General features: G+C 25.4%; 1 protein-coding gene across 4 annotated transcripts in view; it reads left to right on the top strand.

Moving 5' to 3' along the window:
* LOC117172561 (lymphoid-restricted membrane protein-like) overlaps positions 1-24,339 on the top strand; it is a 171,718-nt gene that overhangs the window by 134,692 nt on the left and 12,687 nt on the right. For 2 of the 4 annotated variants that reach the window (XM_033360620.1, XM_033360619.1), the window contains exons 18-23: positions 5,921-5,948; positions 12,028-12,168; positions 12,367-12,596; positions 18,689-18,797; positions 23,649-23,714; positions 24,151-24,257. In XM_033360620.1, the coding sequence (XP_033216511.1) occupies positions 5,921-5,948; positions 12,028-12,168; positions 12,367-12,596; positions 18,689-18,797; positions 23,649-23,714; positions 24,151-24,257 (681 nt within the window). The remainder of the gene's footprint in view (positions 1-5,920; positions 5,949-12,027; positions 12,169-12,366; positions 12,597-18,688; positions 18,798-23,648; positions 23,715-24,150; positions 24,258-24,339) is intronic. The other 2 variants (XM_033360621.1, XM_033360622.1) reach the window with 2 other exon arrangements.

Genomic DNA, 24,339 nt, shown 5'->3' with positions numbered 1-24,339 from the left:
CTTGCTTCTTGTTGAAAATTCAATTATATGGTTGAAAATTAACTCTTTGTGTTGAAAATTCGTCACATTTGGTAGAAAATTAAACAGTATTTTGTAGAAAATTCATATCGTTTCATGTAAATTTGATCTTTTTTGGTTAGAAATGCAACTATTTGCTTGAAAATTCAGGTATCTTGTTAAAAATTTCTCTTTTAATAGAAAATTGATCTTCGTGGCTTAATTTTCTCCATTTGTCGAAAAACTTTTTTTTGTGGAAAATTTGTAATTTTGGTAGAAAATTAATCTTTTTGTTGAAAAAAGTAATTTTTTAAAACAAAACATTGAACTATTTTATTCTTTGCCTTTTTATAGATAATCTGTCTCTTTGGGATGAAAATTGAACTATTTTGATGTAAATTTTTTCTTTTTTAATAGAAGATTAAACTGTTTGGTTAAAAACAAACGTTTGTTGTTAAAAATTCAAAATTTCGGGGTGAAAATTAAACTGTTTTTAAGAAAATCGTATTTTTTGGCTTGAAAATTCAATTATTTGTTTGAAAATTCATCGTTCTTAGTTAAAAATCAGACTGTTTGATTAAAAATGAACTTTTTCATTAAAAATTCGTCTCTTTTGCTTCAAAGTCCAACTACAATTTGGTTGTAAATGAAACTGTTGGGTTGAAAATTATTTTTTGTTTTTGAAAATTCAACTTTTTAAATAAGAATGTACTTTTTTTTACACTCTTTTCTAGAAAATTCGCATTTTTGGATTGGAAATTAAACATTTTAGTTGAAAATTCATCATTATAGGTTGAAAATGCAACTTTTTTTTACAAAAAATTAACTGTTTTTCTTAAGAATTTGTTTATTTTTTTTGATAGTTGAACTGCTTGGTTAAACATAATTTGTTGATATTGTAAATCTAATTATTTGGTTGAAGATCAATTTTTTTATTTTCAAAAGTCATCTCTTCTGGTAGAAAATAAACTTTTAATTCGTCTTTTTAGATAGAAAATTGGACTATTTTCATAGAAATTTCAACTATTTTATTGAAAATTCGAATTTTTTGGTTTGAAACCACATCTTTTGATAGAAAAATAAATAAACTTCTTATAACAAACTAATTTTTTTGTTCGAAAATTTATCTTTTTTAGTCGACAATTCAATTTTTAGTTGAAAATGTATATTTTCTGGTTGAAATCTCAAATGTTTTGTTTAAAAGTAATTTTTTTGTTTGTTTAAAATTTTTAACGTTTGGAAAATTCACCTATTTGATGAAAAACTAAACTGTTTTGTAGAAAATGTGTATTTTTTTGGTTGAAAATTGAATTTTTTAAAAAAATATTTCTTCTTTTTTAGTTTGAAATTAAAAGTATTTTTTGAAAAATCGTCTCCTTTCGTTAAAAATGTAACATTTCGATTCCAGCAGGTCTTCTTTCTTTTTTTGAAAAATCTGTCTGGATAGAAACTTAAATATTATTTTTATAAAAAATTTATATTGTTTTTGAAACTTTAACTTTTTGTTGAAAATTAATCTTTTTGGGTTGAAAATTGAAGTATTTTCATATAAATTTAATCTTTTTTTAGTTTGGAATGGAATTATTTGGTTGAAAATACATTTTTATGGTTAAATATTCGTATATATTTCGTTGAAAATTGATCTGTTTATTTAAAAAAAAATAATTTTAAACAAAAACCTAATTATGTCATTTTTGTTTGAAAATTTATTTATTTTTTTCGTTGGAAATTTATATTTTCAGGTTAAAACTTTAAATGTTTTGTTTAAAATTCATTTTTTTGTTTTGTTTAAAATTTTAAACGTTTGGAAAATTCACCTTTTTAATAAAAAACTAAACTATTTTGTAGAAAATGGTCTTTTTTGGGTTGAAAATTGAATTTTTTTCTATAAATTTCTTCTTTTTTAGTTTTAAATGCAACTATTTGTTGAAAAATTGTCTCTTTTCGTAAAAAATGTAACAATTTGATTCAAATTGGTTTTTTTTTCTTTTTCTGAAAAATCTTTCTGGGTTGAAATTTTGTTTTCTTTTTATAAGTGGTGGTTTCGAGAGAAAAAAATATAGTTTAGACCGAAATTCGAAATATTTCAGGCCCTGAAATGACATTGGATTGGACACTTTTGGATCCTTTCCATTTTCAAAGAAAGCTGTGCGACAAATTTTTTTTCTCGACCTCGGATTATCCACGACTTCTGCTATTTCCGTATCATTTCGTACCGGACAGATCGTTTGCTTTGAGTCTCGTATTCTGTCATGCAGATTCTTCGCAGCTTTCCGAAGTTAATAATATACTTATATCGCAGACTTGGCAGTTTGAGGGCCATCTTAAATTTAAATAAAGTCACTCACGACGACTTTATCGTTTAATCTCTTTCCACGGAGAAAGAAAAATTTCCACTTTTATTTTCTAGGTCAAGAGTACACTTCCTGAAATATATTTTCACTTCTCAAAACTCTTTTAAAGGGAAAGTATAATTTTAAGAGGGTGTCTAGCCTGCTGGAATTCGTAAACACATGGAAAAGTCCTTTAATTATTTTTTGTTTCAAATGTAACTTTTTTATTTTTCCTTAAAAATTCTTTTTTTTTAATTTAGGATTTCTAACTGAAAATTTGATTATTGTAGTTTTGGTTGATAAATTTATCTTTTTCAGTTGAAAATTCATGTATTTTTTTGAAAGTTTGTTTTGATTTTATAGAAAATTAAACTGCTTGGTCAAAGAATAATTTTTTTGGAAAAAAGATTCCTAATTTTAGTTAAAAATTGATTTTATCGGTTGAAAATTAAATTTTTTACTGAAAACGTGACCATTCTATTTTTGGTTAAAAATGAATTGGTTTGATTGAAAATTGAACTGGTTTTTCTCAAAAATTCGTTTTTTTTTTTAAATTAAAACTTTATTATTTTTAGTTGAAAATTTTATTATTTTGGTCAAATATTAGTTTTTTTTTAAATTTATTTTTTCAGCTGACAATGTAATTATTGTAGTTTTGCTTAATAATTTAGCTTTTTTTAGTTTGAAATTCATGTTTTTTCGTGAATTTCGTTTTTTGTCTAAAATTCATCTTTTCGGTTCAAAATTAAACTGTTTGGTTAAAACTTCATTTTTTCAGACGAAGATTCATCATTTTAGTTAAAAATTTATTTCATTAGTTAATTTTAGTTAAAAATTCATAATTTTGGTTGAATATTAAATTATTTTTTTAACTGAAAATTTAATTTTCATTTCTGATTGAGAATTGTTTTTTTTTTTTTAAGTTGAAAATTCATGTATTTTGTTGAAAAATTGTATTTTATTTCTTGTAGAAAATTCATCTTTTAGGCTAAACATTTAACAATTTGGTTAAAAATTAATTTTTTGTATCGAAGATTCATCATTTTAGAAGTTGAAAATTTATTTCTTGAGTTAAAACTTAAATTTTTAATGAAAATGGAACTATTTTTTATTTGAAAATTGAACTGTTTTGTCAAAAATTCCTTTTTTAAAATTTATTTTTATTTAATTGAAAACGTGATGATTGTATTTTTGCTTGAACATTTATCTTTTTTAGTGTAAAATTCAACAATTTTGTTGAAACTTGATGCATGTAGAATTAATTTTTTTGGTTGAAAATAAAATTTTTAAATAAATTAAAATATTCTATTTTTGGTTGTAAATTTAACCATTTTGATCACAAATTCTTTTTTTTTGAATTTATTTTTCTGGCTCAAAATCTAATTATTGTAGTTTTGGTATAAATTTTCAAACAAAACTACAATAATTAGATTTTTAGATAGAAAAATAAATTTAAAAAAAGAAGGAATATTCGCCAAAAATTGCTCATGCTTGTAATTCAAAATTAAACTGTTTTATAGAAAACTTGTCTTTTTGCTCAAAAACTCAAGAATTTTGTTCAATTTTTATTTCTTTATTTCAATGCAAATAAAAAGATTTCTTAGTTAAAAATTAATTTTTTAAACTAAAAATTCAATTTTGAAAATTTAACATTTTGATTGTACATTATATATTTTTTTAATTCGACTTTTTCTAATTTTAAATTAAAATCTTTTTTGGTTGAAACATCAATTATTACATGATTTTATCTTTCGTTTTTACGGATAACAATTTTTTTTGTCTGAGAAATATTAATTTTTGTCGTTAAAGACTCATAGGTTTGGTTGAAAATTCATGAATTTTTTGTTCAAAAGGCACTTTAAAGTTTTAGTTGAAAAAAATTTTTTTGGTTGAAATTTTTTTTTTTCGAAATTTTAACTATTAGTCGTTTTTTATAAATTAAAATTCATTTTTGACCTGAATTTTAACTTTTCCATGTTTTGTTGAAAGTTGATCTTTCTTAGTAAAAAAAGGATGTATTGGTATAAAACTAATATTTTTTAATGAAATTCGTATTTTTGGGTTAAAAATTCAACTGTTTTACAAAAAATTTATCTTTTAGCTTCAAAGTTGTCGGGATGATTTTTTTTCTTTCTCGACTGAGAAAATATTTATTTATTGAAAATTCGTCTTTCTGGATGTTTTTCAGGGATTTTAAAAGTTCTAAAGCTAAAATCTTAATAAATTTTCCAGAATTTGAGCAAATATCATCAGATTTTGCAGATTTTCATGAGAATTTATAATATTTTAATAGTTTTCAAAGTTGTTTCAAAATTATGTTTTTTAACTTAAAGTGTAAAAATTAAATGTTTAGATGAAAATTGATTTCATTTGAAACTTCAACTATTTGTTTGAAAATTGATGCCTTTTCTTATAAATTAATTTTCTTGGGTTGAAAATTCAACTGTGTTGTAGAATGTTACAAAATTGATGTACATATTGTGTTAAATGTTTTTTCTTTTCACATAATTCCCTTTTTCGTGTTGAAAATTCTATTATTTCGGTTAAAAAATTCACTATTTGGTTACAAGTTAAAGTGCTTTGATAAAAATTTATTTTATTGGTTGACTTTTTAAATGGTTTGTAGAAAATTCTTTTTTTTGTGGGTTGAGAATTAACTTTTTCTTCTGAAAATTTATCAATTATTTATGTATTTTGTTCTAAAATTATAGTTTTTGTTAGAAAATTAATTTTATTGGTTATTTATTATTTTATTGATTTGCAAATTTAACTATTTTGTTGAAAATTTATTTTCTTTTTTAATTCAAAAGTTTACGATTGTATTTTTGTTTTAGAATACATCTCTTTGGGTAAAAAATTTTAATTAGTGATTAAACATTTGGCTTCTTTTGTTCAAAATTAATTTTTTACTGACAATTTCACTATTTAATTTTTGCATGAAAATTCGTCTGTGTTAGTTGAAGATTCAACAGTTTGTTTAAAAAATTAACTTTTTTTTTAATTCAACTCTTTTTTTTAAATGTTCTTTTATGCTTGCTAAATTCGTCTTTTTTCGGGTTGAAAATTTTTTTAAATTTAGTAGAAAATTTTAAATAGTTTGTTGAAAGTTGAATAACTCTAAAAAAAATTCATTTTAATGTTGAATATTTAATTATTTTGTTAAAAATTCGTTTCTTGTTGGTTGAAAATTGATTTGTCAACTGAAAATTGTACTATTCGATTATTAAATAAAAATGGATAGTTTTTAGTTGAAAATTAAAGTATTTGGTTGAAAATTCATTTTTTTATTTGGAAATTAATCGTCTTGATTACAAAATTCAAATTTAAAATTATTTTATTCTATCTGTAATATATTCCATATTAAAAATTAGAATTGTCGTATGTAAATAACTTAAAATATTTAATTAAAAAAAAGTATTAAATAGTAATTTGAATTTTAAAAATTACTGGCCGAGGAAAATGAAAAAGAAAGTCAGGTGACACGAAACTATTTTGAAAATGAAGTTTTGCAGCTTTTGCTGAAGTTTTGAAGTTTTGGAGAGGAAGAACATTATCTCAATTTACTGTTTCGCATTCTCTTTTTGTTTCAGTGAGAATCTATCCGAAGAAGATCTCGAGGTGAGTCCATTTCTAGGTCTTATTTTTAAATAGTAATTTTAATTTTTAAATTATACTTATGTCAGGGTTCGGAACTTTTCACATTTTTTAAGGATGCAACTATTTTGCTACTTTTTTGGAAAAATGGCAAAAAAAACCTATCCTCTATCACAAAAATTGATCTTTTAGAATATTTTATTATTTGGAAGATCAGGAATTTCACGACTACGAAACGGGGAAATGAGTGAATTTATTATTTTATTTTACCAGAAATTTTACAGGATTAAAAAAAAATTATCTAGTAACTTGAAATCAAATTAATTTTATGATATAATTTAATATTAGAAAATTTGATTTGAGCTTTTTTTAATGCCTAATTCAATTTTTAACTTTTCAATTATGAAATAATTCAGTTTACAATGCATAATTTAAAAATCGTTAACTTTGCAAATTTTCCGTTTTGGGGTCTTCATTTTGAAACATGCATTTTTCATTAAAATAATTTTAAAATACAGAATGGAAATGGAAAATGTTAAGTCAGCAAATTTTTAAGTTGATCATTCTAAATATAAATTAATTAATGATTTTTAGAATTTAACTGTAGTTCAAGTATTAAAAATTGGAAAATAATTAATTTTACAAGACACTTTTATTCGATTTTAAATCAAATTCGAATATTGTTTCAATTTAAAATATTCAAATCTTCTTCCATTTAATTAAAAAATTTTAATTAAAAGAAAGAACATTTTTCAAATATTTAGCTTTTAATTTAGAAAGTGTTTCGCGTAAACAGAAATGCTGGTAAACGTTCAATTTTCAATTTTTTAAACTTAAAATTGCTGAATATTATATAACTTTGAACATTTTCAAATTTATGGACTCATGATTTAATTTAGAGCTTTAAAAATGATGGCTTAGATATATATTTTTTAAATATAAATCTTTGAACTGTTTAAGTTATGAAAGTTTAATAACTAAAACTTTGCAGTTTAACAGACCAGTTTTAATTTTTATTTATTTCTAACTTCTTGTACAATTTTATGACATTTATTTATTTTTCTTATTTATAAAAACACAAAGATTATTGTTAATAGTTGAAACAGTTTTGCGAGTAAAAATCACTTTTACAACAATTTAAAGCATTTTAAGCTAAAAGAATTGTTTAAAATTAGGATGAAGATATTTATCCATTTGTTTATTGAATTTATTAGTAATTCGGTTGAAGTTTAACCAATTTTAGGAAAAAAATGTGCTCTTTCTTAAACTCATTTTTCATTTTTCAAGGTAAAAATTCGTCCTTTTGGGTTGAAAATTTAACTAATTTGGTAGAAAATTAACGTTTTCGTTAAAAATTTTATATTTTTCTAATAAAAATTCAAGTGAAAACTTTCTTGTTTTAAAATTATATATTTTTTTGGTCTTTTTATTTTTAAAAATCATCTCTTTTGGTAGAAATTTAATCTTTTTTTGTTTTAATATGCAAGTGCTTCGTTAAAAATGAATATTTTCTGAATCAGGATTCAAATATTTTGTTAAAGTGTCGTCTTTTTTTGTTGAATGGAACTATTTTTAGTTTCAAATGATGTAAAATGAATTTCTTGGTTAAAATATTATTTATTACAGTTTACCTCAATAATTTTTTTTCAGGAAATCATTTTTTTAAAGGTTTAACTTTTTAATTGAAAGTTCAAATATTTTGTTACAAAATAATTTTTTTTTTGAAGAATAATTACCGAAAATGAAAATATAATAATTCCACTTTTGGTTAAAAATCACTTTTTTTAAATTGCACATCCAGCTACTCAGGTAAAAGTGGAACTACTTTGTGGAAATTCATTTTCTTGCTTGAAGGTTCAAGATTAACTATTTGGTAACGAATGCTTTTGTTTTTCTGACAAATATTGATTTTTTTAAAATTGATTAAATTTTGTATTAAAGATTATTTTTTTTTACTCTCAAAATATAACGATTCTGTTTTTAGTTAAAATTTAACATTTTTTAATTTAAAATTCAACTACCTCGGTAAAAGTGGAAGAATTTTGTAAAAAATTCTTTTTTTTTTGTTTGAAGATTTAAAATATACTATTTTGTTAAAAATACGTTTTTTTGGGTTGAAAATTGGGTTTTCAAATTGAAAATGTAACTATTCCATTTTTGCTTAAAAACTTATTTTTGCAATTTCAAATTCAAATATTTGATTGAATTTTCATTTATGTTGTTGAAATGTTGTCTATTTTGCTGCATATTAGTTTTTTTGGTTGATTTCAACTGTTTTTTTAATCAAAAACAACAATCTTTTTTGGTTGAAATCAACTTCTACATGTTTTATTGTGAATTTATATCTTTCGGCTGAAAATTTAACTGTTTTATTGAAAATACAATTGTTTTTAGATGAAGCTTAACCACTTTTGTTTGAAAGTTAATTAGTTTTAGTTGAAAATTCAACTATTTTGTTGAAAATATTTTTTATTTTGTTGAAAACTTGTATTTAATTAAAAATTCATCTCTTTAGTTTGAAAATTCAATTATGTGGATAAAAATTAAATTATTTTGTTGAAAATTAAACTATTTTGTTAAAAATATATTTTTTGGATAAACGTTAAATTGTATGTCTTTTTACATACAAAATTCATCTTTTATGGTTCAAAATTAATTCTTTTTAACTGAAAGTCTACCAATATATTTTTGATCCAGACTCCATTTGGGGCAGTAAAAAATTCTAGTATTTGGTTAAAAATTTAATTATTTTGTTGAAAATTCCACTACTTAGAAAAAAAATAATTAAAAACCTACCTGATAAAAAAATTAACTTTTTAATTTAATTGTTGAATCTTAATTGTTAATTGTTGAGTAATTTCGTGTTCAAAATGAGTGTTCTTCAATAATTAAATTGTAAATGAATCAATTATAAACTTCTCTCTTTTGAGAAAATTATCCACGTTGACGAGTTTAACAGATAAGAAATGAATATTTGAATCCCAGATTACAAATTTCTTAAGCTGAATGACTGTTGTTAAAAAATGCTTTAAATTTCAATTTTATTGTATTTGTGCAAAGAGTATTGGAAAATCAGTAAGAATAATTTACACTATATTCTGAGCCCTGCAGAGATAAAAAAAAAGATAAAATCTGATAGGACCGAATAATATTGGATAAAATCGTATATAATATATGTTACGGAACCATTTCCCCGCGCTTTTTTCGCTGATAGGATATGTTTGGAGAGGATGGGATCGGATCGGATGGGGCGGCTTGGAATTGTATCGGATCGGATGGCACGGGTCGGAATTGGATAGAATCGGAGTTGATACGATCAGATACTATTATAGGGTAGAATAGAATGGGACTGGTCGGAATAGAATCGGATTGGATTGAATTGGAAGGGATACAATCAGATAGAATAGGATAGGATCGAACCGAGATAAGAAGAGGCTGGATGGGATACGATAGGATTTTAAATACATAGTATATTAAGGAGGATTCAAACGTCTTTTTTTAGGTGCATTTCGCAATCATTTTAGGATTTTGTAGCCCTGGGTTGAAACTTTTACAGTTTCGCTTCGGTGTACGACCGTCTGTTCGTCGTACTTTTTCCCGTCGCTGAGATATGTTGCGATGGGATAGGATAGGATCAAATCGGATATAGTCGGATGGTTTAAGAAAGTATAGGATCGGGTAGAATAGGATCGGATGAGATATGTTATGTTACGATCGGATCCGATCGGACAAGTCGGAATTGGTTCAGATTAGATGATTCGGAATGGGATCGGATGGCTTAGGATCAGAGGGAATATGATCAGATGGAATATGGTAGAATGGGATTGGATGAGAGGGGTCGAGATGGAATAAGGCTGGATGGGATACGATAGGATTCTAAATACTATATTAAATAGAATATAAAAATCTTCCTTGTAGAAACATATCGTCTACTTTTGACTAATTTTTTGTTCTCTTAAGTAAGTCCGAGCTCTGTAATGGCACCTAATTATTTTAGGATTCTGCTGCCCTGGGCTGAACCTTTACAGTTTCGGTTCGGTATCCAACCGCCTGTCCGTCGTACTTTTTCCGGCTGCGAGGATTTGTTGAGATGGGATAGGATCGGATGGGACGAGTCGGGATCGGATTGGATATGATTGGGTGACTTAACCTAGGGTAGGATCGGGTAGAATAAGATCGGAGGGGATAGGTTAGGGTGTAATCGGATTATATAGAACGGGTCGGAATTGGATGGAATTGGTTGCATCGGGACAGAATGGTATCTGATCGGATGGATAAGGATCGGATGGAATAGGGTTGGATTGAATGGAATGAATCAGGATGGAATCGTATCAGATCCGGCAAGATGAGATCGGTTGGGATATGATTAGATGGGATAGCGTAGGATAGGATCGGATTAGACGGGTCGGGATGGAATGTGGATGGATGAGATGTGATAGGATTTTACTTACTATTTGAAATAGGCTACAGGCACCTTTTTGTTGGCGCATGTTGCCTATTTTGACCTTTTTTATCTCTGAAGTAAGTCCAAGCCCTATAATGGTATCTGATCTTTTTAGGATTTCGTAGCTCTGGGCTGAAACCTTTGTAGTTCCGGATTGGTGTCCCATCGTCTGTCCGTCATACTTTTTCCCGCTGAAAGGATATGTTCAGATGGAATGAGATAAGATCGGATGGTACGGGTTGGAATGGGATCGGACTGGGATGACATTTTATGGGATTGTGTAGGATCGGATGGGACGGTTTGGAATGGGATGGGGCGGATTGGGACCGGACCGAATGGGATAGGTTTGGATGGGGTCGGTCGGATTGGCATAGGACCGGGATGGGATCTGATGAGACAGGATCTTATGGGACGGTTCGAAATGGGATGGATCGGGATTAGATTAGACCGGATGGGATAGAGTAACATAGGACGGGATGAGGGTCGGGATGGGATCGGACCGAGTTGGGATCTGATGGGATAGGATCATATGGGGTAGGGTAATATCGGGTGGGACGTTTCGGAATAGGATGGGCAGGATGGGATTAGACCGGTATGAGATCTGATGGAATAGCATCGGATAGGATGGGGTAGAATAGGATCGGACGGGGGTCGGGATTGAATCGTATCGGATCCTGCGGGATAGGATGGAATGGGAAATTATCAGAAGAGATTGGGTAGAATATGATTGGGCGGATCGAGATCGGACGGTTTGGGATGGTTTCGGATCGGATGGGATATGATCAGATGGGATTCGGTAGCATAATACCAGACGGATAAGATAGGATCAGATGAGGCGGTTCGGAATAGGATAGGTTGGGACTGGGTCGCACTGGATGGGATATAATTGGATGCGATAGGATAGAATTGGATGGGGCGGGGCCGGGATGTGATCGTATAGGATCCTGTGGGATATGATCGGTAGGGATATGATTAGATGGGATTGGGTAGAATAGGATCGGACGGGTCGGGATGAGATTGAATAGGTTAGGATAGGATGCAATGGTTTGGGATGGGATCGAATGGGCTGAGATAGGATCAGATCGCACGGATCGGAATGGAATCAGACCAGGATTGGATTGGATTGGATAAGATTGGGCGGGATTGGACGGGATGGGTTAGGATCGGATGGGAAGGTTTGGGATGGGATCCGATTGGATGTAGCGGGTCGGAATGGGATCGGACCGTGATGCGATCTAAAGTGTTAGGATTGCATGGGACGGTTTGGGATAGGATCGGATTGGATGTAGCGGGTCGGAATGGGATCGGACCGTGATGCGATCTAAAGTGTTAGGATTGGATGGGACGGTTTGGGATAGGATCGGATTAGATGTAGCGGGTCGGAATGGGATCGGACCGTGAGGCGATCTAAAGTGTTAGGATCGGATCGGACGGTTCGGTATGTTACAGGTCGGGATGAGATCGGACCGAATAGATTATTATTATTAAATGCGATAGGGTAAGATATGATGGGACAGATGTCGAGATTAGATAGTATCGAAGACCTGTGGGATATGATCGGATGGAATATGATCAGATGGGATTTGATAGAATAGATTGGGGCTGGTCGGGCCGAGATTCTATCAATTGATTTTTTTTTGTTTAAAATTCTTGTTTTAGAGAAAGTATACAGCACTTTCAGTGGGTCTCCGGGCAGACAGGATGACACTCTCCAGGAGGATGACGCTTTCCCAGAGACAGAGGGACCAGGCTGAGCGAAATATGAGGACCGAGGTGGAGAAAATGCAGCAAGACATACAGGCAAGCGAGAACAGCAAAGTACCTTAGAATAGAAGAAGTTTAAAAAAAAATAAAAAGTGACCTTAGAAAGTTAAATGCGTCAAGTCTCCGTCGAATCTAGCCAGTTATGTAGAAAAGAAACGAAACAAGACGAGACGAGACGATCTATTTGCACGATTCGATTCAAGTTGAAGAGATGAAATTTTCACGAAACGTCAGGATCTCGCACCACTCTGCACCGACAAGGAGTCACTCGAGAGGGTCGAGAGGGTGAACCGACAGCTCGAGATGATCGCACAGTGCTCTCACAGGGTCTCCTGCGTTGCGGAAACTCTTGGCGCCGTCCATCAGGAACGTCGAGTCTCCAGGGCGGCTTTGCTAGCTGATAGGTATCTTCAACTCCTCAGAACCAGATGCGAGAAACTCCTCGCTGAAGTCAACGAGACCAAGTGAGGATTCCTGAGCTGCTTTTCTCATCTGGGGCTAATTCCTTCCTTCCTTCCTCCCTTCTCCTCGTATTTTCGTTCCGTCCCGAAGAAGGCCTTCCTCAAAATTTAAAATTTTATTCGCTGGGAAATTCATTGACATACATACAGAAAAAATAATTGTCTCCATTTTTTCATAAAATGGATTTATCACGTTTTATTCGCTGAATATTTATTTATTCGGACTTGAACAGGGAATTTCAGAAAATAATAACTATCGTTTTTATATTAAGACGGAGTTTCTGTAAAAAAATATTATTTCACTTGGAACAGGGAATTTTTGACATGGATAGAGAATTGGTTAACAGAATTATAAGTCGGATTTAAAAGAAAGAAGTTTAAAGAATCTCTGTCCCAAATTAGAATTCTTCACCATTTAAAAGTTTTTTGATTCTAAATTTAAAAAAAAAGAAGGTACTTCAAGTAATTTTTAAAAACTTTCTGAATTATAACGGCTGAAAATCCGTTTTTTATTAAGGAATAGATTTATAATTTGACTTTGAATGAAAATTCAACAATTTGGGTAAAAAATGATATTTTTTATCTAAAAACTTAACTATTTGTTTGAAAATTTACGTAATTTGTGAAAAATTCTTTCTTTTTTTGTAGAAAATTAATCTTCATGATGGAACATTTATCTTTTTGACATAAAATTCAAGTATTCTATTTGAAGATTCATCATTTTAGTTGAAAATTTTGCAGCTTGGTTGAAAATTAATTTCTTCTTTTGACAATTTAACTTTTACCAATTTTTTGTTGACCATGGTTCTTTTTTAATTTAAAATTCAACAATTTGGCCAAAAATTGGCCTTTTTCAATTAAAAACTTCAACTATTTCGTTTAAAATTAACGAATTAAAAAAAATCAATTTTTTTGTTGTGTAGAAAACGAACTTTTTCTTCGAAAGTTAATCATGCTGTTTAAAAATTTTTCTTTACTTTGTAAAAATTTAATTATTGCAATTAAATATGTATCATTTTAGTTGAAAAATCATCTGTTAGGCTGTAAAGAAAATTATTTATTTGAAAGGTAAACTGTTTTCTTAAAAATTAATTTTCTTTTGTTAAAAATTCATAATTTAAATTAGAATTAATTACCTTGATTGAAAAATGAGCTATTTGATTAAAAACTTGTTTTTTCTTTGGGCAAAAAGAAATTTTTTTCCGAAAACGCAACTATATTGTTGAATTTTTTTTGGGTAAATATTATTATTTTTTAAACTAAATATGTAACTATCATTCTTTCGGGTTTGGTTAATAATTTATCTTTTTTAGTGAAAATTATTATTTTTTTTGGTTGAAAATTCAACAATTTCTGTTAAAAATTCATTAATTTTGTTAAAAATTCATGTTTTTGTTTTAAAATTCAAATATTCCAGTTGAAGGTACATCAGTTTAGTTGAAAATTCATTAGTTAGTTTGAAAATCAATTTTTGCTAATTAACATTCAAATATTTCAATTTCTGTTAAAAATTATATATTTTTTAGTTCAAAATTCAATTATTTGATTTAACATGTATCTTTTTTAAATTGAATATAAAAGTATTTTATTAAAAATTCAGTTATTTTGTTGAAAAATTGTATTGTTTAACAGAAAATTAATGTTTTTGTGTGAAAATTAATCATATGGTTTAAAAATTTATCTTTTTGGTTAAAAATTCCTTTTTTTGTTCTGAAATTTAGCTATTAAAGTTGAAGGTTTATCATTTGAGTTAAAAATTCATCAGTTAGGTAAAAAATTAAGTTTTTTAACCAAAAATGTAACTTTTTCATTTTCTGTTGAAAATTCTTGTTTTAATACAAAATCCAACTATTTGTTTGAATATTTATCTTCTTTAATTAAATTTTGAAGTATTTCGTAAAAAAATTCATGTATTTTGTTGAAAAATTGTATTTTTTGGTAGAAAATTAATTTTTTTGTTTGAAAATTAATCTCATTGTTTAAAAATTTATCTTTTTGGTTACAAATGCATCTTTTTGTTTTGACGCTTAACTATTTTAGTAGAAGGTACATCATTTTAGTTGAAAATTCATCAGTTAGGTTGAAAATTAATTTTTTTATATAAGAATGTCTCTATTTCGTTTTCTGTTGAAAATTATTTTTTTTTTAGTTCAAAATTCAACTAATTTGTTGAATATGTGTCTTCTTTAATTGAATATTAAAGGATTTCATTAAAAATTCATATATTTTGTTTTAAAATTGTATTTTTTGGTAGAAAATTATTCTTTTCGCTTACAAATTTATGTTATTGTTTAAAAATTGTTCTTTTTGGTTGAAAATAAATTTTTTTTTTTGTTTTGAAATTTAACTATTGCAGTTAAAGGTTCACCATTTTAGTTAAAAATTCATTAGTTAGGTTAAAAATTGATTTTTTTTTTACTAAAAATGTAACTAATTCATATTCTGTTAAATATTCTTTTCTTTTTTTAATTAAAAAATTCAACTAATAGCTTGAATATGTGACTTCTTTAAATGAATGTTTACGGATTTCATTAAAAATTCATATATTTTGTTTTAAAATTGTATTTTTTGGTAGAAAACTATCCTTTTTATTTGGAAATTTATTTTATTATTTGAAATTGATCTTTTTGGTTAAAAATTCAAGTATGCCTGTTAAATATTTATAATTTTGATTGAAAATTAATTTTCATGTTGTGAAATTTAACTATTTCAGTTGAAGGTTCATTATTTTAGTTGAAAGTTCAACAGTTAGGTTCAAAACTAATTTTTTAACTAAAAATGTAACTATTTCACTTTCTACTGAAAATTCTTTTTTTTTTAGTTCAAGATTCTGTTATTTGGTTGAATATGTATCTCCTTTTATTGAATATAAAAGTGTTTCGTTAAAAATTTATGTATTTTATTTAAGAATTGTATTTTTTGTTAGAAAATTAATCTTTCTGTTTCAAAATTAATTTTTTTGGTTGAAAATTTAAGTATTTCTGTTAAAAACTAATAATTTTAGGTAAAAATTAATTCTTTTGGCTACATAGTCATCTATTCCAGTTGAAGATTCATAATATTATTTGAAAATTAATTTATTTTGCCCTTTTTTGGGGAAAATTCAACTTACAAATTATAAAAATTCTTATTTGAAAATTTCGATGTTAAATCAGTCTCAGAATTAAAATGAATTTTGAGGATGCCCCAGATTTAAAAAGTTTAAAAAATAATTCTAAAGCTTTCTAAATACTTAAAAATATTTCAAAGCTTTTATCAGATATTTAAATATTTAAATATTTTAAAATAATTTAAATTTAAACTCAATTGAATAATTTCTAAACTTTGAAAAGATTTAAAGGATTTTAAATATTTCAAAAATGATCTGACAGATTTCAACAAAAATCAAAGATTTTTAAGAGTTTCAAATTGTTTAGAAGATTTCAAAATATTTCACACAGAGTGAAATATAAAGGAAACAGAGAAGAATTCAAGAATTAAAAAATTTTTAAATTCACAGTATTTCAACGATTTTTTTCAAATTTCATAGAAATTTCAAAATAATACCAGAATTGCAAATTTTAAAAAAGGGTACGATCCACCAGATTCCAAAGATTTAAAAAAATTTTTAATAGTTTAAAATTTTTTTAAATATTTAAAATGATTTTACAAAGATTTCACAGATTTCAATGAATACAAAAGATTTTTAGAAAGATTATATAAATATTTCAAGTATTTGACAAATTTAAAGATTTAAAATATTTTAGAAGATTTCGAAAAGACTTTAAATATTTCAGTGATTTTAAATGAACACAAAAAATGCAGGAAAGATTTCACAAGTAAATATTTAAAAAAAAATTATAAGCATTTCAAATTTATATAATAATTAAAATTTTTTTAAATTTCGAAAATATAAGAACATTTCAAAGGTTTTACACAATTTTAAAAGGTTTCACAAATATTTTAAATACTTAAAAATACTTCAAGACATTTCACAAAGATTTCAAAGATTTAAAAAAAAAATCAAAGATTTCTAGGATTTGTGAGATTTTACAACAATTAAAAAATATTTAAAAAGATTTCGCAAAGATTTCAAAAAATCTATAAGGAGTCAAGAAATTTACAAAGAATTTGAAAAAGTATCTTAAAATTAATATAAGAATTTCTTAAAAATCCTTCATTATATTCAGAAATCCTTTGAAATCCCGTGAAATCTTTTGAAATCTGAAAATCTATAAATATGCGTTGAAAATTGAACTACGTTCTTGAAAAAATAATTTTTTTTTGTTCAAAATTAATTTTTGGAATTAAAAATATTAATATACTATTTTTTGTTAAAGACTTAACTATTTTGTTGGAAATTCGTTTTTTTCCTTGTTAAAAATTAATTCTTTTTTAGCTGAAAATTCATCTTTTTGGTCGAAAATTTAACTATTTTACGTTTGGTTGAAATTTTAGTTTTTAGCTTGAAATGCATTTCTTTAGTTAAAATATTAAAAATGTTGCTGAAAGTTTGTATTTTTGTAATTAAAAATTTATCATTGTTAGTTTCAATTTAATTTTTTTGGTCGAAAATTCAATTAATTACAAAAAAATGTTGTTATAAAGCCTCATCATTTTAGTTTGAAAAATAGTTTTTTTTGTTTCATAATATAAGCATTATTTTAATATTTCAGGTATTTTGATAAAAATTAATCTTTTTTGGTTGAAAATTAATTTGGTTGTTGGTGAGAATTCAATTATTTTGTTGAAAACCCTTCTTTTTTTTGCTCATAATTATTATTTTTTATATTGAAAATTAAACTATGCCGTTTTTGGTTGAACGGTTTTTAATTTAATTTCAAGTTATTTCTACATATTTAAACAATTATATTAATATGAAGGACATCAAAAAATTTTAAAGAATTTTCAAGACTCTAATGAATTTTAATTTTTAAATTAAATACTTCTAAATTAAAAATATTAATAGGTGAACCGTTTTAAGATTAAAGTCATGATTTCAAAATTAAATTCTAAAAATTGAACAATGTCTAACTGAAATCTTTAAAAATGCAGTTGAAAATTTAAAGATTAAACAATTTCAATTAATGGCATCCAGAATTGAATAATTTATTTAAATTTTTCAAATTGTGGTTGTTATGAGAATCGTGTGAATTTAAAAATAAAAATTCAGAAATTTAAAAACCTCTTCCGTTTTTTTAAGCTTGTACAATTTTTTATTTTTTTTTTATTCAGAACTTTAATAATTAGAAAATCTAGATTTTAGATATTTAAAATATTAAAAATTTTGTTTAATTTTAAATCGAGGTTAAAGTTATTTGAATTAAATTGGTAAAAATGGAACGATTGCCAACTGAAATTAAAATAATTTTAGATTTAAAAAATCCAAATTGCTTTTCATATTAAGACCGTGTCAAATCAAAAAATGAAAGAATAAGAAAATACAAAATTTAACGATGATTTGAAGTCGGAAATTGATAACTAAGTTAAATAATTTTTTTAAAAAGTATTTTAAATTATATAAATCATATAAATTAAATATAAATATAAATTAAATTAAATAATAACTAAATTCCATTTTCTGGATTACTTCCTCCTAGCTTTCTTCTGAAAATAAAATTCCAAAATCGAATTAACTGCAGAATTTTGAATTAAGACATTAAAATAATAGAATTTTATACATTAAAAATTGGAAGCCCAAACCAGTTGAATCTTTTTGAATAGATAATTGTCTCAAATTTCAAAATAAAAAATTCAAAACATTTTCATTTTTTGAAATTGACATTAAAAGTTGAGTTATTTAATGAAACAATATTTAAAAAAAATAAATAGTCATAATTTTAGTTAAAAAATAATTAGCTCGGTTAAAAAATTAACTATTTTCTTGAAAATTCGTTTTTTTCACTTTTTCTTTCTTTTTAGATATTTATTTATATGAGACAAAAGGTAATTTTCTTCTGAGATTTGAACTTCCACTCTGAATTTCTCGTTTTCATTTCCTTGATTTCTTCCTCCTAGAATTCTTCAAAAAAAAAAAAAAAATCCAAAATCGAATTAGCTCGAGGAAAGAAGAAATGAATCAGACACGAAAAATCGAAACTCTGATTAAATTTCAGGCGAATCCTGATGGAGAACAACATCATGATTGAGGAACATCCCAGTGAGCTGGGTGACGACATTCCTCGAATTCGGTATCGAGCTGTGCCCACCAATAATCGTACGATGGTTCGAAAATACTGAAAAACACTTTTTCGCTATTTTCGCTGCTGCTTCTTTTTTTCATTTTCGATCAGCGATTATTATTTATTGATTATTTTTCGCTTTTTCTTCTCCTGTTTGCTCATTTTTTTTCTCATATCCCTGATTTCATTTCGTTGTTTTTTTTTCTTTAATAGGGTGTGTGGTTGAGTCCTCGTGATGATAATATAACTGATAAAAATATAAGAAATTTTTTTTCTATTGCTGATTTTGGACAATTTGCTTCAATTCTAATGTATTTTATTATTTGCAGGCTTCATGGTTGGTCCCCTATTTTCCCTTGAAGTTACCTAATTTTATTACTAATTTTCTTTAAAAAAAAATAATTTGTTAAAAAATACATAAATTTTCAACCTGATTGTTCAATTTTTAAGCTAATAGTTTAGTTTAAATGGAAAAAATAATAATAATAATTTCAACAAAATAGTCCACTTTTCAACCAAACAAATTAATTTTTGACCCAAAAAGATGAATTTTTAACAGAGTAGCAGTTAAATTTTTAACCAAAGAGGAATATTCAAGAAAATACATGAAATTTCAAGAAAATAGTTTAATTTTCTAACGAAGCTTTGGTAGAAAAATTGAAATTAAAAAAAGTATACATAATTCCTTTGCGAAGAAACGAATTTTCAAACTAAAATTATGAATTCCTACCAATGAAAAATGAAATTTAAACAAAATTGTCGAATTTTCATTCTAATAGTTAACTTTTCGAATAAAATAGAAAACATTTTCAATAAAAATGTGATATTTTAATTTTGAATAAAAAATAATAATTATAAAAGAAGACTGAGTTTAAACAAAACAGTTGCATTTTCAAAAAAAAAAAATTAATTTTCCATAAAAAAGGTAAATTTTTATCAAAATAGCTGAAATACCAAAAAAATAGTTAATTATCAAAGAAAGAAACTAATATACAAACTAAAATGATAAGTATTTAACGGAAATTTTTTTTTATGTAATTAGTTGCATTTTCCTAAGAAGATTTTACTAAGAAGATTAATTTTTAACAAAAAGAAGCATATTCCCAACAAAATAGTCCAATCTTCAATTTAAAAATGGATTTTTCACCAAAAAGATTAAATTCAACTGAAAATGGTAAAGTTTTAATTTAAAAAATACAAATTTTCGCCAAAATTTTTCAATTTACGAATAGGATAGTTACATTTTCAGATAAAAATTGAATTTTCAACTAATTACAACCAGAAATGTGGATTTTTAAACAAATGATTTTCTATTATAAATACGAAATTAAAAAAAAGAAAGAATTTTAAACAAAATCTGTTAATTTTCAACCATTTTTAAAAAAGAACAATATTCTACTCAAATAAATGAATTTTTAAGAAAGTACATCAATTACCAACCGCATGTTTGAATTTTAAACTATAAACGATAAATTTTCAACAAAAAAAAATGAATTTTCAACCAAAAAGACAAATTTTGTACTAAAAAGATTGAACTATAAATTTGAGTAAATATTTATGTTTTCAGTTAGAATAATACATTTTCAATTTTTAAAAAATGAGTTCTTTATAAAATACTTGAATTTTCAACAAAAACAATATGAATTTTTAAACCAAAAATATGAATTTTCAATCTGGAAGAATAATTTTTCACAAAAAAGACAAATTTGCAACTAAAAAAAACATTTTTTAATTGAAAATGTCATTATATGTTTAGGTTTTCAGTTAAAAGAATTAATTTTTAACCAAAAGAAAGTACGATTTTTCAAGCAAAAAATTGATTTTTAATCAATTGATAAACTTAAAAACAAGATTATTATTTTTCTTCTAACAAATTAATTCTCAGCGAAAACTGTAGTAGCTAATATTTCAACCAACAAAGATTTTAATTTAAAATAAAAAATAGTTTAATTCAACCAAAAAATCCAGATTTTCACGAAAATAGTTGAATCTTCAACTAAAAAAGATGACTTTTTAACCAAAAAGTGGCAATTATAACCCAAAAAGATCAAATTTCTGCAGAAAAACATGAATTTTCAAAAAAGATATCTTTTTTAGTCACGAATGAACAAAAATTCCACCTAATATTTGAATTCTTAGGCCAAAAATACAAGTTTTCTACAAATCCCGAAAATATAACATTTCAACAAAAAAGGTAATTTTTAAGCAATTACTGTAAAATTAAAGTCGAAAAAATTGTCATTTAATTCTTAATTCAATAAACTCGAGAATGAATCGTTTTTATTTTTTTATAATAAGTTATGCTAAAAGCCTTAAAAGTAAATGTGTTGAAAATTGATCGTTTTTAATTGAAAATTCAACTATTTTGTTCAAAGATCATGCAATTTGTCGAAAATTGGTCTTTTTGGTATAAATTGTTTTGCAATGAAAATGAATTTTTCAAACTGAAAATTTAATTGTTCTATTTTTAGTTAAAAAATCATTTCCTTGATAGAAAATTCTTACTATTCTGTCGAAAATTCGTTTTTTGGAAAACTTAACTTTTGTGTAGGCAATTCGTCTTTTCGCCTTAAAAATTCAACTATTTTATTAAAAATTCTTTTTTTTTTATTAAATAGTCACAATATTAGTTAAAGCTTCTTTTTTTTAAAGAAATTAACTAATTTGTTAAAAATTCATTTTTAAGCTGAAAATAAGTTTTTTTTTATAGAAAATGTAATTACATTTTGGCTTAAAAAATGATCTTTTTGAATGAATATTTTTGTTCTTAAGAATTAAGCTTTTTTCTTAAAAATTTATTATTTTGAGAAGAAATTTAATTTGTTCTGATTGGAAACTAATTTTTGTTTTGTTTGAAAACTTAAGTGTTTCTTAGGCAATTCGTCTTTTTGGCTTAAAAATACAATTGTTTAATAAAAATTCATTTTTTTGTTAGTAGCAATTTTAGTTGAAAATTAGTTACTGCTGTTTAACTGAAAATCTAAGTTCTATTTTTTCTCATAAATGTATCTTTTTTAATTGAAAATTAATTTCTTTGGTTGAAAATGATCTTTTCCTATTGAAAATTGATTTTTTCGAATGAAAATTCAATCTGTTTTGGTTGAAAATTAGTTTTTTTTTGTTTGAAAACTTAGTGTTTTGTAGGAAATTCGTCTTAATGGCTTAAAAATTCAATTTTTTAAATAAAAATTCATTTTTTTGTTAGTAACAATTGTAGTTAAAAATTTATTTGTTTAGTTAGAAAACTAACTATTCTATTAAAAAAAAGTTTTCTTAGTTGAAAATTAGTTGCCTTTTTTCCTCAAATATGTATCCTTTTTAGTTGAAAATTAATTTTTGGTTGAAAATTCATTTTTTCTATTGGAAATTGATATTTTCGAGTGGAAATTTAATCTGTTTTGGTCGAAAAATAGTTTTGTTTGTTTAAAAAATTAACTGTTTTGTAGAAAATGCATGTTTTTACGTTGAAAATTCAACTATTTCATTAAAAAATAGTTTTTAAAAATTATATAGTCACAATTTTAGGTAAAAATTCATTTTCTGTTATAAGATTGCTAACTGTTTTGTTAAAAATTAGTTTTTTAAAATGAAAATGTAAGGTCTATGTTTGCTTTAAAATGTATCTTTTTAAATTAATATTTATGTTGTGAAAAATTAAGTTTTCTTTTATTGAAAATGGATTATTTCGAGTACAAATTTAATCTGTTATGGTTAAAAAATAGTAGGGAATTCGTCTTTTCGGCTTAAAAATTCAACTATTTAATAAAAATTCACGTTTTTGTTAGTAAGAGTTTTACTTGAAAATTTATTTGTTTAGTTCGAAAATTAACTATTTTGTTAAAAATCCGTTTTTAGTTGAAAATTAGTTGCTGTTGTTTAACTAAAAATCTAAGTTCCAGTTTCCTCAAAAATGTATTTTTTTTTTAATTGAAGATTAATTTCTTTTGTTAAAAATTAACTTTTTAATTGAAAATTGATATTTTTAGTTTCAGATTAATCTGCTTTTGTTAAAAATTTAAGTTCTTTGTTGTAAACTCGTCTTGTTGGGTTCCAAATTCTATTATTTTGGTAGAAAATTGATTTAAAGAGATTAATTAATCCTTTCGTATACTATAAAACTACAAAATACTATAATTATAATAAGCAAACTGAATATTAAAAAAAAGTTATAATTTCAAGAATTTAAAGGTCTCATGCTTTAAAAAAATAGAATATGGTTTAAATAACTCTAAAACCTTTGAAATCTCTTAAAATTGTTTGTAATTTTTGTAAAATTCTCGAGATCTTTTGGCATTTTTATTATTTTCGAAAGCTTACAAAATGTATTCATTTATATATTCTATATTCTCTATATTCACGCTTACGAAATTTTAAGTTTCTAATAAAAACTTATTTTTATCGCATTAAACATAATTAATTGCAGGCCATAATTAAAATAAGAAAACTAAATATTTCTGAAAAAAATCAAAATTTGAAGAATTTAGTATTTTAATCTAGTTTTTTTTATTATAATTATAGAAATATTTAAAATAACTGTAAAATCTCTAAAAATCCGTAGAAATCAAAATTATGAAAATAATTTTTTCGTCTCAATTTACTTTTTCTATTCATATAATATAATAATTATATTATTATATTAAATCAGTATTTGTTGATTTTAAGAACCCTATTTGACATTAAATATTTCTTAGGGTCACTGTGAAGCCTCTATTAAATTTAAAAAATATTTTGACGTCTTGAGCTTTTTTTCTATTGAATTTTAAAAATTATAAGAATCATTCCTAGATTGAAAATTAACGCTTAGTCTTGCACTCAGCGCTTCTTTTGATTTTTTTATTCACTCTGCGATCATTTTTAAATTAATAGGGTTTTCTCTCGTTTAATTTTTTTTTAGATGGCTAGAAGAAGAGCTAGTATTGCAGCGATATCCAGACCCTTGGGAAGTCAGCAAGATCTAAAGGCAACGAGTTTGCTCACTAGATTAATGGAGTCCTAATTTTTATTTTTTTAAATATTAAATTATTCTAATAGATATTTAATTTTATTAATTTTTACTTATTGCTGATAACATGCAGCTTTCTGCAACCTAGATGCGAATTAAACTGGATGCCCGGAGATTAATAATTTTATTTTAACATTAATCGACTGCTTTTTTTTATTTTTGGGATCAATGGAATCGATGTTTCATTATGCTTATTTAGTGCAATTCGTAATATTTATGCTTCCAATGCCGCTTCTTTTTGTTTATGATAATAATTATTTTTTAATTGCATGCCACTGGTTTACGATTTTATAAATGGATATTTGGATTTAAACTTTGGGACCTGAAACTGTAATAAATTTATTTTGGCATTCGATTTTGTAATGAGAATATTTTTTATTTATTTTTTATTTAGGAGGGTCCCAGGCAAAGGAATTCTGTGTCGGGCCGCGTTACTTTCAGAAGACCTTCGCTGAGTCATGAAACTCAAAAATGGGAAAATGAAAAACTTGTTCGGACAGAGTAAGTTTTTTTTTATTTGCCTAATGCTTCATATCCGCTTTCAAATCAAAGAGGACCAGAAATTTGGTAGAGAAATCTGAAA

The sequence above is a fragment of the Belonocnema kinseyi genome, chromosome 5, assembly GCF_010883055.1.
Source record: "Belonocnema kinseyi isolate 2016_QV_RU_SX_M_011 chromosome 5, B_treatae_v1, whole genome shotgun sequence".
NCBI lineage: Eukaryota > Metazoa > Arthropoda > Insecta > Hymenoptera > Cynipidae > Belonocnema > Belonocnema kinseyi.
Note: the sequence above shows the minus strand (reverse complement) of the source record. Positions and strands in the feature narration are given on the sequence as shown.